The sequence below is a fragment of the Rattus norvegicus genome, chromosome 12, assembly GCF_021556685.1.
Source record: "Rattus norvegicus strain SHRSP/BbbUtx chromosome 12, alternate assembly SHRSP_T2T, whole genome shotgun sequence".
NCBI classification, from domain to species: Eukaryota; Metazoa; Chordata; class Mammalia; order Rodentia; family Muridae; genus Rattus; species Rattus norvegicus.
This window is the reverse complement of record NC_141545.1, coordinates 47,238,311-47,254,257: the sequence shown is the minus strand read 5'-3', so window position 1 is coordinate 47,254,257 and position 15,947 is coordinate 47,238,311. Positions and strand designations below refer to the sequence as shown.

Below are 15,947 nucleotides of genomic sequence, written 5' to 3'. Positions count from 1 at the left end.
TTTCGTCTTTTGTCTTTCTGTCTCTTCGCTTTCGCCGCGAACAGCTTCTCCGTCAGTAGGGTGTGTGGAGCAGAATCCAGATGAGGGAAGAGGAGAAACTGGGAAAGAATCTGCTAGAGACAGAATGTTCCTGTTCCTCAAAGTCCACCCACGTCGTGGGGCTGGAGAGGTGGCTCTGTGGTGACCAGCAGTTGCTGCTCTTTCAGAGGACCCGAGTTCAGATCCCAGTGCTCGCACCAGATGGCTTCTAATCACCTGGAACTCAAGCTCTAGGAAACCCTATGCTTGCACATGTGCATTTTAAAAATCTGTACCTTTTAGCCCCCAGCCCCAGTGTCGCTGTGTTTGAAGGTGATTACAGTTTGAATTCAGCCATGTCTTACTTAGACTCGGGCCTTGGGCAGTGTTTCTTGAACTGATGCTGCCACTTTGGGGGCTCTGGAAATTTGGAGTGATGGGGCCTGACTGAGTGGCAGAAGTGGTTCATTCATACTCACCTCTGGTCTGTACATTCCTCTTTCGGGACTGCCAAGAAGAGGTGAGAATTCCCCGACACACACTTCTTTTGCTTAAAAACAGCGGCATCAGTCCCAGCAGCCATGATGACCCTGAGCCTTAAAGAACTGTTCTGAAACCTACAAAACGTTATACCCTTTCTTCTCTTGTTTCTCTCAGGTGTTTGGTCACAGCAAGGTGACCGTGACTGTAACTACCGGCGAGGGAGATGCTGTGGGCATAACGAAGTTTATGAGTCACGGAGGCGGGGCCCCGGTTCCAGGGTTAGTGACCTCACAGTGGGACAAAGCAGAGAATCTCTCTCCCTCTCATCTCCCCACACCGTCTCAGGATAGCATGTAGGTGACCGTCTTCGACTTCTGAGAACAGTCCAGAAAACCCAAATTGGCCAGTACCTGGATCAGCTTGAGGTTGTGAGAAAATAAAGTCACGTGTTTAAGCCACGTGGTCAGGCTTCCTCTGTGGAGAGGGGCGCTCGGCTTTTTCCTTTCTGCCTTCTGAACAACAGCGAGGAGCCTCTTGCACGAGTTGTCTGAACGGGAAAGGAACCAGCCGGACCAGTTCAAATCTTATGTCTACCACTGCTTGGCTATCTGACCGTGAGCTGTCTCCATCGCCATAAAGAGTCCCTACATTCTCACCTGCCCGACGGAAATCCTGGTTGCCTAGGTACCATCTTGGGTAAATGAGATAACTGAGGTAATATTATTTGCCATGACCTAACTACACCAACTTCCACTGAAAAAGCCATCGGTAGATCAATGGATGAAAAACATTCGCTCTATGTGCTTACGGACTGGGGAAACGGATACCGTAAAAAATGTGGCAATCTTAACGAGAGTGATATGCAGTTAATACAAACCCCATAAAAAGTACAGCATCATTCTTTACAGAAGCAGAAAAGCAATCTTAAAATTCATTTGGATAAAAACACAAGACCTTGGATAGTTCAGTCTTAAGCAAGAGCGAAACAAAATAAACAAAACAACAACAACAACACACACACACAAATACACACAGTACAGGCACATACACACACACAAATACACATAGTACAGGCACATACACACATATACTCTCTCTCTCTCTCTCTCTCTCTCTCTCTCTCTCTCTCTCTCTCTCACGAATTATGATTGTTCTGTGAAGTAAGAGGACACCACTGAGCGAGAGCTGAGGGAGACAGCCTTTAACAAAGCAAGCCCATTCCACTGGGCTTGGCGGAGTGAACCCTGGCACTAAGAGAGGAAAGTGAGTGGAGACCCAGTGTAAGACTGTATAAATGCTCAGACCAGATGAGAAAAAGCCCTGTCTCCCTGTGACAAACACTTTAAACAGTATGTTTTCATGCCTGTCTCAGCACCAAGGGATGATAGGTTGCCCTACATGAATTGCCACGTTTTTAAATGTTAAACAGTCAAGTGTAAAGTCTAGGAAACACCGGGGAGACATATGTTATATTGATTTGCTTACTGTGATTATAGTCACAAGCATTTTCTTGCAGTTGACAAAACTTCATCCAACAAATGGTCTAATGAACAGATTATCCTCCAAAGATAGAGTATGAATGGGGTAAAGATTTGATAAATCTGTGGCTTCATTATCTGTCAGAGTCCTGGAGAGCAAAACTTCATCGAGGGTCCATCTTACCCCAGTCAGGATGTCAGCCATTAAGAAAATAAAAAGGGGCTGGAGAGATGGCTCGGTGGTTAAGGGCACTGACTGATGTTCTCACATACATTAAAATTAATAATAATAATAATAATAATAATAATAACATCAACAACAACAATAATTCTGGCCAGGTTAGAATGTAGACAAAAGGGAAGGATAATCAGTCTGGCCCTTACGGATAATGTAGGGAAGTTTCTCAGTAAAAAGAGCACATTTACCATAGGTCCCACATATATTACTCCTAGGTGTTCATCCAAGACTCCAAGTCAATACAGAACACACATTTACCCATTAATGCATACTTGTGAAAACAGCCTAAGTCTCCAGGAATGGAGGAATGTAATGTGATGTATGTATGTATGTATGTATGTATGTATGTATGTATATAGTTTCCCAGCACTCAGGGGGCACAGACTGGAACAGGTGGGTCTTCAGGAGTTCAGGGTCAACCTACATACATAGAGAATTTTAGGTCTATAGCAAGACTCTCTTTCTGTTTCAATGACAGAAACAACATCAAAGGCAAACTTAGATTAGCCCTATAAAATACTCTAATCTAGTCCAATCCGGCTATTTTTCAAGCTTACCGATCTCCAGACATCTTTCAGTCTTAAGCATTCCTAACTACTGCCAAGAATGCATCTGCGCTGGCGTAGCTGTAGTCACGTGGACCACGTCAGAAATTTGAATGACGCATTTTAAAATACTCACATGACTTTATTTCAAAATGGGAGACCCAGGCAATGCTACCAAAAGACACATTTTTATGAAAAAAAATCTTATTTCTGCAAGTCAAAACATAAGTGAAGGGGCTGGGGATTTAGCTCAGTGGTAGAGCGCTTGCCTAGGAAGCGCAAGGCCCTGGGTTCGGCCCCCAGCTCCGAAAAAAAGAACCAAAAAAAAAAAAAAAAAAAAAAAACAAAAACATAAGTGAAGGAGAGGGCTATATATACTTTTACAAGTCATTTGAAAAGCAGCAATAGAAGATGCCAAGATTGTCCCAATGGCTCCCACATGCATTTTCCTGTGGGTCTCATGGGTCACGTAATCTCTGCAGAGCACCTATGAGGGATAGAGGACAGGAGAGAGAAAAAAGCCCTTAGTCGAGTTATCTAAGTTTGATCGTGTAGCAGGCACCCTTTGGAATCTCTAGAGGCAGCTCTCTTTGGGAGTCACAGAAGGATCTAGAAGGATGTCTGACATTTAGCCCTTTACAGCCATAAGGTATAGAGCTGGATACGTAAGGAGACTTTCCTAAAACTAAAGGAGAATTTCTCAGACGGTAGCTGCACTAGCGATGATCCAGACTAGCAGACGCCGAGTTCTTCCTGTGTCTCGGCGCTTCGTGGAATCTTTGACACAATTCTTATAGCAGGACTCCGTTTTACCCGTTTTTTTTTTTTTTTCTCCCAGAAGGAGAAACAAACAAACAAACAAACAAACAAAAACAACAACAAACCCAAATAAACAGCTCAGCTCAGCTCAGAGATGTAGTGCTAGTTGCTCAAGATCACACAGCTTATGGTCAAAGCCATAACTAGGATTCAAACTCAGAGCTGTGTACTTGAGTTCCGGCTTAGTCTGTCATGTGTACGTCTGTGGCATAAAATATAGCATGTGCTGAGAAAACCGAAGAGGAAAGGTCCTCTTAAAATGTGGGCCGTCATCCTCGGGAGCTTGAAAGGGTGGGCTGCTCCAAAGCGCTGGAGGGTCTTGGCTCTGACAGGAGAGAAGTCAGGTCTGACATGAGAAATGAATCTGGATGCAGTTCCTCTAATGTCCACAGGGGGCACTGTAGTCATCGTGAGAGAATTTGCCCAGTCCCTCAAAATCATCGTAGTTCCTTTAAGATTCAAAATGCCACCAATCAACCGATCGCGTTGACTAAATTTGACTATTTTTCAGAACCCGATTTTAAGGACCATTCTTCTCAAACGTTAATGACTAATAATATACTCCTTTTTTAAAAAAATAAAGTCAAGGATCCAGCAAAATGCCCTTTTAATGTGCTCGGTGATAATATTCAGTAAATTTATACGTTTTGAATACTCTTATCATGAAATTATTCAAGGTGTTTTAATTACATTCAAGATTCTGTTGAAGATATTCTCCGGAGCAAGAGGTCCTAAGAAGGCTAAACAGCCCCCATGACATTTAGCTTCCGACAAATGGGGCTTAAAATGCTGCCAAGGGGAATGTGTTCACCGAGTACATTTCAGATGAATTTATTAAGACCATTTTTATATTCATTGAATACTAGAGCATCCATCCCCAAGTTCAGCAAATTTGTGTATGGCTGGTCTGACTTTCGGCCAGGTGTCCATCTGCGGTGAGATATATTCTGATTTCTGTGGGAGTCCAGGGAGTGTTAGATCTCACCTCAAAACTCTTCACTTACAGTTTAAGCCTCAGAGGATAGGAAAATATGGTTATGTCCTCAAACACTACTGTGACCCTTTGGTTACAGAGACAGCACTGGCTCCAATATGCTACTGGGGACTCAATGTGCAATGTTTTTCCTGTAAGTCATCCTAGGGGTTGGCTATGAACCTATCCCTTTGGGGCTGGAGATATGGTTTGGTGGTAAGAGCACTTACCAGGTATGGTTCCCAGCCTCCACACGGTGGCTGACCACCATGTGTAACCCTAGTTCTGGGGCATCTGACACCCTCTTCTAGCCTTCATGGCACCTGCACATACAGTCACTCAGGCACACACGCACACACATGCATGCACGCACCTGCTCATACATAGTGCACACTCAGGCTCTCTCTCTCTCTCTCTCTCTCTCTCTCTCTCTCTCTCTCTCTCTCTCTCTCTCTTAAAAAATAAAGTATTCCTTTAACGAAGATAATGAGAAGACTACTGAAATGGCTTCCCCCAGGTCAATTCTTCAACCTAAGGAGGGGTGAGATTTGAACTTAGAATAGGAATTTTCCTCAGCTGGGAATTTGCACCTGGGCATGGATAGGCATCTTCTAAGGCAGAATGGGGATTTGAAGTCAAAAGTCCAGAGTCTAGGTTACTGATTTGTTCTTCCTTCCCTCTCCCGATTCCCTGTAAAAATGGTAGTCTTCCTAGACCATTGTTAAAAAGCTTAATCAGTGAAGCGCTTGCCTGGCACGCTTTCGAACCTGAGTCCCATTCCCAGAAACCGGTGTTTAAAAAAAGCAATGAAGCTGGTTGCAGCCGCTTAGGCTCGACCGCCAAGGAGGTGGAGACAGGTGGATCCGTGTGGCTTGCTAGTCAGGCAGCCTAGCTTGCTTGGTGACTTGTCACCAAGAGACCTCAAAACAAACAAATGGGGGGTAGGTGGCACTTGAAGAATGACAATCGCAGCTGTTCTAGAGCCTCCATAGGCAGGTGCACATGTGTGCCCCACGCTCCACCCCTACACAAATGCGTTCTCACATGCATAGACATACAGATACAAGTTTTTAAAAATGAAAGATGGACTAGTCCTTCTGGCGAGCCCTGATGGACAGGGACTTGAAAGGAAGGCTTCTGGGAACTGAAGGGCAGGATTTGATGCAAGGGATTCTGGGAGCTGGAGGGCAGGGACTCTGTGTGAAGGATTCTGGGAGTTGGAGGGCTGCTTCGTGGACGTCAGAGCAATTAGAGAAAGGAAGAGAAACAGTTGGGAATCAGGAGGAAACCTCCTCTCCTTCCTCTGTGCCGTGTGGAAACAAAGGTCACAGATACCTGACTGACCTCCCTGTGTGCATTTGTCCAGTGGTCATGTGGAGCTCACATACTGTCTTCCAAGATGTTAAAAAACAAAATGGAAGGACCATAGTTGAGCCAGGGCAGATACAGCTGAAGGCCACAAGTCAACCTTGTGTGTTGTTCCCCAGGAGCCACCCACTTTGTTGAATGAGACAAGGTCTCTCACTGGCCAGGGACTGTCAGTGAGAACCGGGGATCCACCTGTCCCACTTCTTCAGCACTTGGTACATGGATGCCTCTGCCCTCAGCTGATACACAGACGCCATCGCACCCAGCGTTTACTGTGAGTGCTCGTGGGCTATCTTCCTTGCTCCTTCCACAGTTTTGATGCTGTGGTGCGGTTTTGTCGAGACAGTATTTCTCTGTGTAGCACTGGTTGACCCACTTTGTAGACCAGGCTGGCCTTGAACTCATAGAGATCCACCTACCTCTGCCTCCTAAGTAATGGGATTAAAGGCGTGCACACAACACCTGACATTTCCACAATTTTTTCGACTATAAATTTCTTTCGTGGGTTATTTCCTATTCCCAATGAGGTGAGGGAGAGGGAGGTTAGGGGAAAGAGAGGAGAGGGGAGTGAAGGGGAGAGGAAGGAAGGGGAGGGGAAGTGCTTTGTGGCTATCTGCCTGTAGGCCAGGAGCATCCAAGAGGACTACCAAGGGTTTGGAGTACCTTGGAAGATTCTGTTGGGAAGCGTTTAGGGTAACCTTGGGGGTAAGATTTGTGGGACTCAGACCTTCACCCTGGAGCCCTCTGTCAAATGGTTTGGGGGAGCAAAATGCTCATGTCAAATGCTCATGTCATTCTGTCCATCTACCCAACACCCCCTTAGACTCCGGGAGGGTTCTGCAATCCCCTTCCCTGTTCCACAGACCCTGCATATCGTAGCTTTAATTCCACCCAGACAGTCTTTAATCTTCGGCACTGCACAGCAGACCTTGGCAGTGCCATGTGACTTCGTGTAAATAAAAGGACTTCGGTTCCAAGTTCTCCGTGCCCTTAACCTCCCTAAGGCCTGGGATTTTCCAGTCCCTTCTCTTCAGGCCCCCACTCTGCCTCCAGTCATTCCCCTTCTTTTGGTCTTTTTCCAGAGCTCGATGCAGACCTGAGAGTCTGGGAGGGAGTGACTGACTGTTCTTGGTGAGAAGTGGGGAGCATCCTTAGGAGGTGACTTCTGGCCCGAGGCTGGGCCACCTCTCTTAATGGTAGTTATCTAGCAACAGGGTAAAGAATGGGTCACCTCGAATTCGACATTTTCCTTATGGAATGGAGACTTCCCCACACTAACTTATGTGTACCCAGTTAGTGAGCTAAGGTACATTTAAAATACCCCACGATGCCTGGTGCACGGTACACACACAGAACATGCTACTTGTTAAGATTATGGTTCTTTCAAAAGCCACAGAGAGATTACTAGGCTCTTTCATCATAGCAAGCTTTGGAAGTTGAAGACAGATACAGTTTTGGCAATGAGCCCTTTCTTCTGGTTCTCTCTACTCCCTTCAAGCCAGCCCTGGGCAAAGCGCATGCTGGGAAATATTTTCTTTTTCTTTTTCTTTTTTTTTTTTTTTTGGTTCTTTTTTTCGGAGCTGGGGACCGAACCCAGGGCCTTGTACTTCCTAGGTAAGCGCTCTACCACTGAGCTAAATCCCCAGCCCCGGGAAATATTTTCATACCCTCTCACAGCCCAAAGACTTCCAAGCACCAGGCAGATAAAAGAGCTCAACTCCTCCCACTGAAATTGCCACAACTAGCATGGGACTTCCATGATGTATTTGCCAATGACTGAATCTCCTGCTCTGGGATGAAAGGGCCCTGGTATTGTTCATCTCAGAGGCCCCTTCCTCTATCCTTGCTGGGCACGAAGGATTCCCAATGCCCGCCTCCCATGGTACCTGGTTCCTCTGTCTCTTGCTGCTCAAGTGGAGAGGGTGGTTGCGCGGGCTGGTGTAACGTTCGCCTTTCCCACCTCTGTAAGCGCCCTCTTGGATCTGCTTTGTGTAGGAAGGTCACTGGGCAAAGCGATGTGTGGGTGGCACTAGAGAAGCCACAGCTTTAGGAAGGCACCGTGGGAGCCAGCCTTCAATACCACCTCTGTCCAGGATGAACCCTGCAACGTGCTGTCCTCCATTCCCCGTCAGCTACGAGGGGACAATTCTCTTTCCTGCCTTCCTGGGAGGAAAACGTCTGGAAAGCACTTGGCACAGTAAAGTAAGCTTGACACACATAGGAAGCTCTTAATAAAAAGGAAGCTTTTTTTCTTCATCTTTATTATGACTCCCCTGGGCTTAGAGCTGGTCTCTGGGGAAGGAATTTCTTTTTCAAGCTTCTGGAATCTCACAGGTGGGAGCAGTTTAGCAGAAAAAGCCTGGCAGCTGGGCTGAGGCTCTGACTTCCTGCATCTGTGTGCTCCGGGGGTGTTCGGATAAGCCACTTCCTGCTCTGGAGCCTCAGTTTCTCAATCTGTAAAGTGGGGGATGACAGAATGAGAGTTATTACAGGAAAGAAGCCTGGACATCCACCTCATCTCCCCTTAGTAACAGAGCCCGAAGAGATGGGAGTGCTGAGGTTGGAGGGTACAGGAGGTAAGAGGGTGTGGATGGCAGATGAACTCTTTTGTAGCGGTTATAGTAAGACCTCTAGCTTTTGCTTTGAATGAACTGAGATGGGCAATATTTGAATAGAGTTACATCATCATCTGAGTAATGGTTCCCCGGGAGTAAGCGCTCTGTGAAGTGTCTGTCAGAAGATAAATGTGTGAATGAGGCATGACACGTTCATACAGTGTGGAATATCATGCAGCCATAAAGGGAACGAGGTGCAGACACGAAGCAGTATAAACAACCAGTGAACATGTGCTAAATGAGAAAAGCCAGGCATGATTATATGTCACACACACACACACACACACACACAAACATTCTCACACTGACACACACACAGATACACACAGACACAGACATATACATACATACAGAAGCAGACACAGACATACACACACATAGAAACATACATGTTCACACAGGCATATACACACATATACACATACAAGCCCAGACACACACATACACATGTACACACATACACACACACACACACGTGCACACACGCACACTGAAAATGTGCTAAATGAGAAAAGCCAGGCATGATTGTATGTCTCACACACATACACACACACACACACACACACAGATACATAGACACACAGACACAAACACATACATACACACACAGACACAGACATACATATACACAGACAAACACACCATGTTCACACAGACGTACACACACATACAAGCTCAGACACACACATATACACATAAATGTACACATACACACAATGCCCACCTACATACACATATACACATACACATATACACACATACATACAAGAGACACACATAGACACACATGCACACATAGACACAATATGTACATACACATTCACACACATACACATACATATACATACACACATATACATATACACATACACACAGACACACATATAAACACATTCATACACAGACACACACAAACTCACACACATGCATACACAGACATACATACATATACATACTCATACACATACACACCCATACCCACATACATATACACACATGCACACATACACAGATACTCACACATGTGCATGCTCACACACATACATGCATGCACAGACATACACACATACACAGACATACACATAGTTCTACTTATTTGAGCGCCTTTGAATAGGCTGGGCACATTCAGGGACAGAGTGTATCAGTTATCGGAGACAGAGACAGGTTGGATGAGGACATTGGGGGAGCTCTTGCTTACAATAAAATTTGAGGAAACAATGTTAATGATAGCCTGTAACTTGAATATGATCAATGTCCCTGAGTCGTTCACCAGCAAAGATGGTAAAAGGGTGAATTTTCTTTTATGATGATACTATTTTAAAAACTTGACCATCATGGGGACAAAAATGGCTCGATGGGAAAGTGAGCTTGCAACTTGAGCTTGATCCCCAGGACCTACATAGTGGAAGAAGGAGGCTGACCCCCACACATGTACTGCGACATATGACCCCTCCTTCATAAACATAATAAAAACTTTGACCATTGAGATGTGCATAGGAATAGTCTGTTAGAGTGCAGTCTTAGATCGAAGAGTAGAGAATGGTTGAAGACTTGATCTATTTGTAAAGTACAGTCTCCTGGTGGGCTCTGGGTAACGTCAGTAATTCTCAGCCCCGATGTGGACTCTGTCATCCTGAATCCTCCCAGCTCCACAGGACCATACACAACAAATGTCATGTAATCAGGGTGTCACCAGCTACTCCCTAGTCAAGGTGTCGAATGGGACTGATTCCTGAGAGCCTTGTGAGCCAAGCCCATAGCAGAGATTTTTTCGGCTGGGAGCCCTTGAGGAGGTCAGCCATCTGTCCGGAGCTTGCACCACCAGCCAGTCTGGGCAGCTCAGCTCTGTGCTGGCATCCCTACCTCTGTTTGTTACATCACTCTGGTTGCCTGGGAGATGAGTTCCGAGGTCAGGGCCTGATTAGGAACAGGGTGGAGCGGATGAGCTCATAGACAACACTTGGATGTTTGCATGGAGACCTTAGTAACCAGCCAGAGAGATAGATGGGCTTAAATTCACCCTCCAGCTTCTGGATGCTATGAATGGAGTAGATCATAGGGGGAACCAGTATGGCGGCTCAGACTGTCCTGGTTCAAATCCCATTGATACTTCCCATTTCCTGTGAGACCTTGGGTAGATACTCTCTCTGCTCTGATCTCCCACATTCTCCAACTGAGATAATACCTCCCTCCTCCCAGACGAACAGAATACAATAAACGATGCCTGGATATTTGGATGTTATAAAATGCCAGTTGCTGGACCGATGAGGTGGCATCTATGACGGAGGGTGTGGGGAAGTAAGATGGTGACGTGCTCTAAGTCTGGCTGGGGAGTCTTGATGCCGATTGTGAAACCCCAGAAAGCAGGCAGGAGGAGTCTTTCGCAGGGTGGTGCTGGATTTCATTACTAACATCTGGAGTTTGAGAAGCCTGTGGGTGGAGATGTCTTAGCATTATCGGAAGCTCTGGAGAACTTGGTTTGGTTTTTGTCAGCTTGACGCAACTAACAAGAGAACCTCGATTGAGAGAATGCCTCTATCTGATTGGCATCGGGCAAGCCCATGGACCATTTCCTTGATTCATGCTTGATGTGGGAAGGCTCACAGGCCACTGTGACTGGGTTCTATAAGAAAGAAGGCTGAACAAGCCATAGGGAGCAAGCTAGTAAGAAACACCCCTTCAGGGTTAGTTCTTGTCTCCAAGTTCCTGTCTGGTGGGCTGTGATTGGGATATACAAGCCAAATAGACCCTTTCTTCTCTTTCCCAAGTTGCTTTTGACCATGGTCTTTGTCATAGCAATAGAAAGAAAACCAGGACCAGTGGGAGTAGGGCGTTAGATGTGTTAGGTAGGAACGGTTACTAGAGTTAAGGGATACAGGTGACCCATCTTGGGAGAAGCCTAGGGACTTAGGACAGGACTCAAACACCATCATTAATCATGCGTAGGTTGGTTTCAGGAAGAAAGCAGAGCCTTATGTTACCTTCTGGGGTGCGTGGGTGATGCTACTCAGCCTCGCATCTCTCCGCCCTTCTCTAGAAGCTAATTTCTGTTTACTTCTCGTCTCTGTGCCTCCGGAGGAAAGGGGCTGGGCCTACTGAATTGGGTAGCTCACTGAAGTAAGAGAAACACAGAAGACCCCATCCCAGGGGAGGGCAAGAATGGGTCCACTTCCCACGCTCTGGGAAGGTGAAGGAAGACAGACACCTTGGTCCCTGTCTCTGGGATGAGTTGACTTCACCTGTTGTCTGTGCTCAGGTCTGCTTGCACAGGGTTTCTGACACCAGCAAGAGGCTCTGACTGGCTTAGCATAGAGCAAGTTTCTGTCTCTGGTGAGGGAGAATGGGACCCGTTGGCAGGAAGTTCCAATGAAATGGCGCTGAACATGAAAAGGAGGCCCCACCAGTTTGTGGGTGTGATGGATGGGTTTGAGGGTGCACCTGAGGTGAGCAACCCTGGGTGGTGTTCTTCAAGAGCTATTTACCCTGTTTATTGGCATGGGTGGGGTCTTGTCTTGGGACCCATAACTCACCAATGCATCCAGGATGACTCACCAGAGCCTTGACTTCCCCATCATAGGGACCACAAGTGTGGGTCTCTAACACCGAGCAATCTTATCTTTAGGGCAATACATGCACTCATGCATGCATACATGCATATATATGCATATGTTTAAAAATTAAAAATAAACAACGGATCTGGGGATCGAACTCAGCCAGAACTCGATAAACCGAGGCCCTGCTTCAAATGCTTTTTGAGGAGCTGGCAAGAGGTAAGACAGGAGTGGAATAGAGTGTACTTGGCCGACCTAACGATTTTATCAGGACTGCCTTAGGTCTGGCAGGATCCCCGAGGAATGCCGTACAAGGTGGGACAGTGTAGCTTTAATGAGAGAGAGAGAGAGAAAGAGGGAGAGAGGGGGGGATACTTTAGAAAACGACCTCAGTCATTCAGACTAATTAGGAAGGAGCTTGGAGAAGGTAGGTAGGCAGCCAGAGGGCTTCTGCATGGGCTAAAAATTGCCCTGAGTATTTTACCTACCTGGGCTCATTTATTCTCCCCTGCAGCCTGGCAGACTACTCAATCACCACCCCTGAACTGCTGCCAGGGAGAGCCCGAGGCACAGAGATGTTAAGACATTTGCTCAGTGTCACCCAGCTAATAAATGATAGATCAGAATCCAAAACTGGGGCAGCCCTGTTCTCTAGTGTGTCTGCATAAACCCAGAAGGGGAGAGCAGGGGTGGGGGCGGGATCAGGCAGGGGCGGAGTGGGGGGATCTTTATCCGGTGATGTCACTGTAAAGGCTTCTTTGTGAGACTCCTCCTTGTCACAGCTGGGGAGCTTTTCCTGTTTGAAGTGTTGTCACTCCTGGCCTGCCACGATGGAGTATCCTTGTAGTTCTGGCCCCTGAGAAGCTTAGGCAGGCAGATCTAGAGTGTGGGGCCAGCCTTGGCTACAAACCTACCTTGTTTTTCATTACACAGTGATGGGTACATAATGTGCATTAAGTAAGTCTATGAAGAGTGTGAACAACAGAAAAATCTTTACCTTAGTCAGTTGGGGCATATATAGGAAAAGTATCCAAGTCTAGGCAGGGTGTGGCAGAAGGAACTGCTTCCTACCAGCTCTGAAGACTGAAAGTTAGACATGGGGGCACAGAGTGCTGTTATGCTGGCAAAGTCTCTTTTCAGGGTCACATGCTGTTAACGTCTCATGTCTTGGAGTGGTTGGTAGATGGCGATGTCCTTAGGTCTCTTTTGTAAGGGCACCAATCCCATGCCTAAGGGCCCCCCCCACCTAGCCTTTTCCAGTCCCAGTCTCCTCAAACCATCACCCTTTGTTCTAAAGATGTCAACACATAAGGTTGGGAATATACACATTTCCAACAGGTACAAGCCCCTCCAAATTTGAATCTCTATTGATCATCCTAAACAATAAATACAAATGAAAATTTATTTTACATTTGCTTCAGAATGGAGCCCCAGGCATAACGATTATTGGAAGTCTGGTCTCCCATGTCTGTGACTGGCAATCACCTTCAGAGACGGGCTATTGAACGGCTGCCTGAGTGTTTGAGTCTTTTGTCGGGGTGAACCTCCACTCTTGAGCAAACTGATCCTTTCTGGTTATTTGTGAGAGCAATGGAGCTAGGGATGCTGGGAATTTGTCCTGCCTCTCCCACACCCACTCTGCTGATTCTGTGGGCACTCTCTTGAAGTATTTCTGAACTGTGAACTTTCCTAAATGTGGGGATTTGGTCCAAGTCTTTCACTGGGCTCTCCTGTCTCATGCCCCCACCCCCGCCCTGGTCCAGTTCAGGTTCTAAATCTGAACATCTAAAATGCATCCTGGACTATCATCTGAACCTGAACGTTCAAGTGGCCAGTGCACCATAAGGCCAGCAAGACTTCAGCCAAGCAGCACGGTCTGGTGATTCACCTTGGGTTTTTAACCCTTGTAGAAGAAGCTGCTTCCTGAGCTGCCAGCTCCTGTCCTGGCCATCTCCTACCATGATCTGTTTTTACAGGAACCTTTGCCACCTTCTGAGTCTGTACCCCATTCCTTCAAACTCATAGATTAACGTTTGATCCCTACAGTGGTAACAGTAGAGGCAGAATCAATTGGAGGTAAGTAAGACCACGAAAGTGGAGCTCTCAGGAGTGGAAATAAAACTCCAGAGAGTAACTCTTCCCTTCCAACCAAGTGAGGAACTGCTGTCTACAAAGCAGGAAATGAGTCCTTGCCAGATCCCTAATCTGCCACCCCTCTGACTGTGGACGTTGAGCAATAGGAACTATGAGAAATACATTTCTGGGATTTATAATTTCCGGCGTGCACCGTTCTGTTGCAGGGGTCTGGATGGATTAGGCCAACCCTCCTTACTCCTTTGTAAGAGAGTGGATCTGGCAGTGTCTTACACTGTGTTTCTTGCTAAGTTCTGTTTATCGATGACACTATTTTCTCTTTCTAGAAATACACACAGTTCAGATCTCCACGCGTTATCCTCAGATTTATCCTAGTCTACCATCACAGGTCTATTCCTGGGCAGGAGTTTGAGATGGTGGTGGCAGCAAGGTCAGTGCTAAGCCTCTAACCGCGGAGACTTATCTTCTCTCAGACAGAGACAACGACTGTTGGGATGCAGACATTCACAGAGTGTCAACTCCAGGTTCAGCTCTGGAGACTACTGACCTAGCAAAATATCACTGTTCCCTGGAAGATGCTGGGTTTTTCCCTTTCTAGGAGGAGACAGTCTGGTTCTAGCACGCTCAAGTCAAAGAGATGTCTTCCATCAATGTGGAACGTCTTTGTTGTTGGCTTTCTCTGCTTTAACACCTGTGCACTGAGTACTTTGCATATGTGTGTATGTCATATATATCATTTACATACATCATTTACATACACACACAATGTCCTAACCCTCACGTCAGCCCTGCATATGGTCAGCTTTAATTGTCAGCTTGAGAGAGTCTAGAATCACCCAGAAAGCAAGCGTCAATGTGGAATTATCTACATTGAGCCAGCTTTGAGTATATCTGTAGGGGGTCGTCTTAAGTTAATTGGTGTGGGAAGACCCAGCCCACTGTGAGCGGCACCATTCCCTATGCAGAGGGTCCCTGACTATGTAAGATGGAGACACTGAGCTGCGTGTAAACCAGCCAGCACATGCCATGCAGGCATTCATTTCTCCCGGCTCTTGACTGGATGTGATGGGACCAGCTGCCACAAGCTCCCCACGTCTTTAGCTTCCTCACACTGACGGACTATAACCTGGGACTGTGAGCTAAAATAAACCCTGAGGTTGTTTTGTTGTTGTTGTTGTTGTTGTTGTTGTTGTTGTTGGGATGTTTGAGCACAGCAACAGAATTAAATCTAGGACAGATGAGGACAACTGCAGAGACTGAGTGTCAGGGTCATACCGGCAGCAAGCAGCAGAATCTGGGTCAGGACCCAAGAAGTTTTGCAACCTCACACCAATCCTTCCTCAAATCCTGCTATGAGTCTTTGTTTAATCATTTCATGACACCCCATAATACCTGAGAGGGGAAAATGGACAAAGCAGAGACTTCTATTCCTCTTGTCTGGATTTCAGTGCTGTTCCTGATACATGATAGTAGCGGTGGTGGCAGTGGCGGTGGCCATGGCAGCATTGGGGGGTGTGTTCATCAAAGCCTTTAATACATAGAGACCAGGACACCAACTCATTGAGAATGGTATTGCTCTAAAGGCTTCCTGTTTAGGAAACATGATCCTCTCATCTGTAGGTCCTGATGAGGATTTGGGTGGGGGAGTGGAAGCTGTTTATGTGTGTATATTTTATTAATTAGGCATCGGGACAGTTGGCATTGAAAAGACAACTGGTTATATTGACAGATTCCATGGAGGAGGACATACTGATCCTCCGGGATC

The 15,947-nt window shown here is 46.4% G+C and overlaps 1 protein-coding gene across 1 annotated transcript in view; it reads right to left on the bottom strand.

Moving 5' to 3' along the window:
* Window positions 1-8,148: 8,148 nt before the first annotated feature.
* The window catches only part of Hspb8 (heat shock protein family B (small) member 8), a 28,483-nt gene continuing 20,684 nt past the window's right edge, over window positions 8,149-15,947 (bottom strand). The window contains exon 3 of the mRNA XM_087577500.1: window positions 8,149-8,376. Within this exon, the coding sequence (XP_087433626.1) occupies window positions 8,364-8,376 (13 nt within the window). The 3' untranslated portion in view covers window positions 8,149-8,363. The remainder of the gene's footprint in view (window positions 8,377-15,947) is intronic.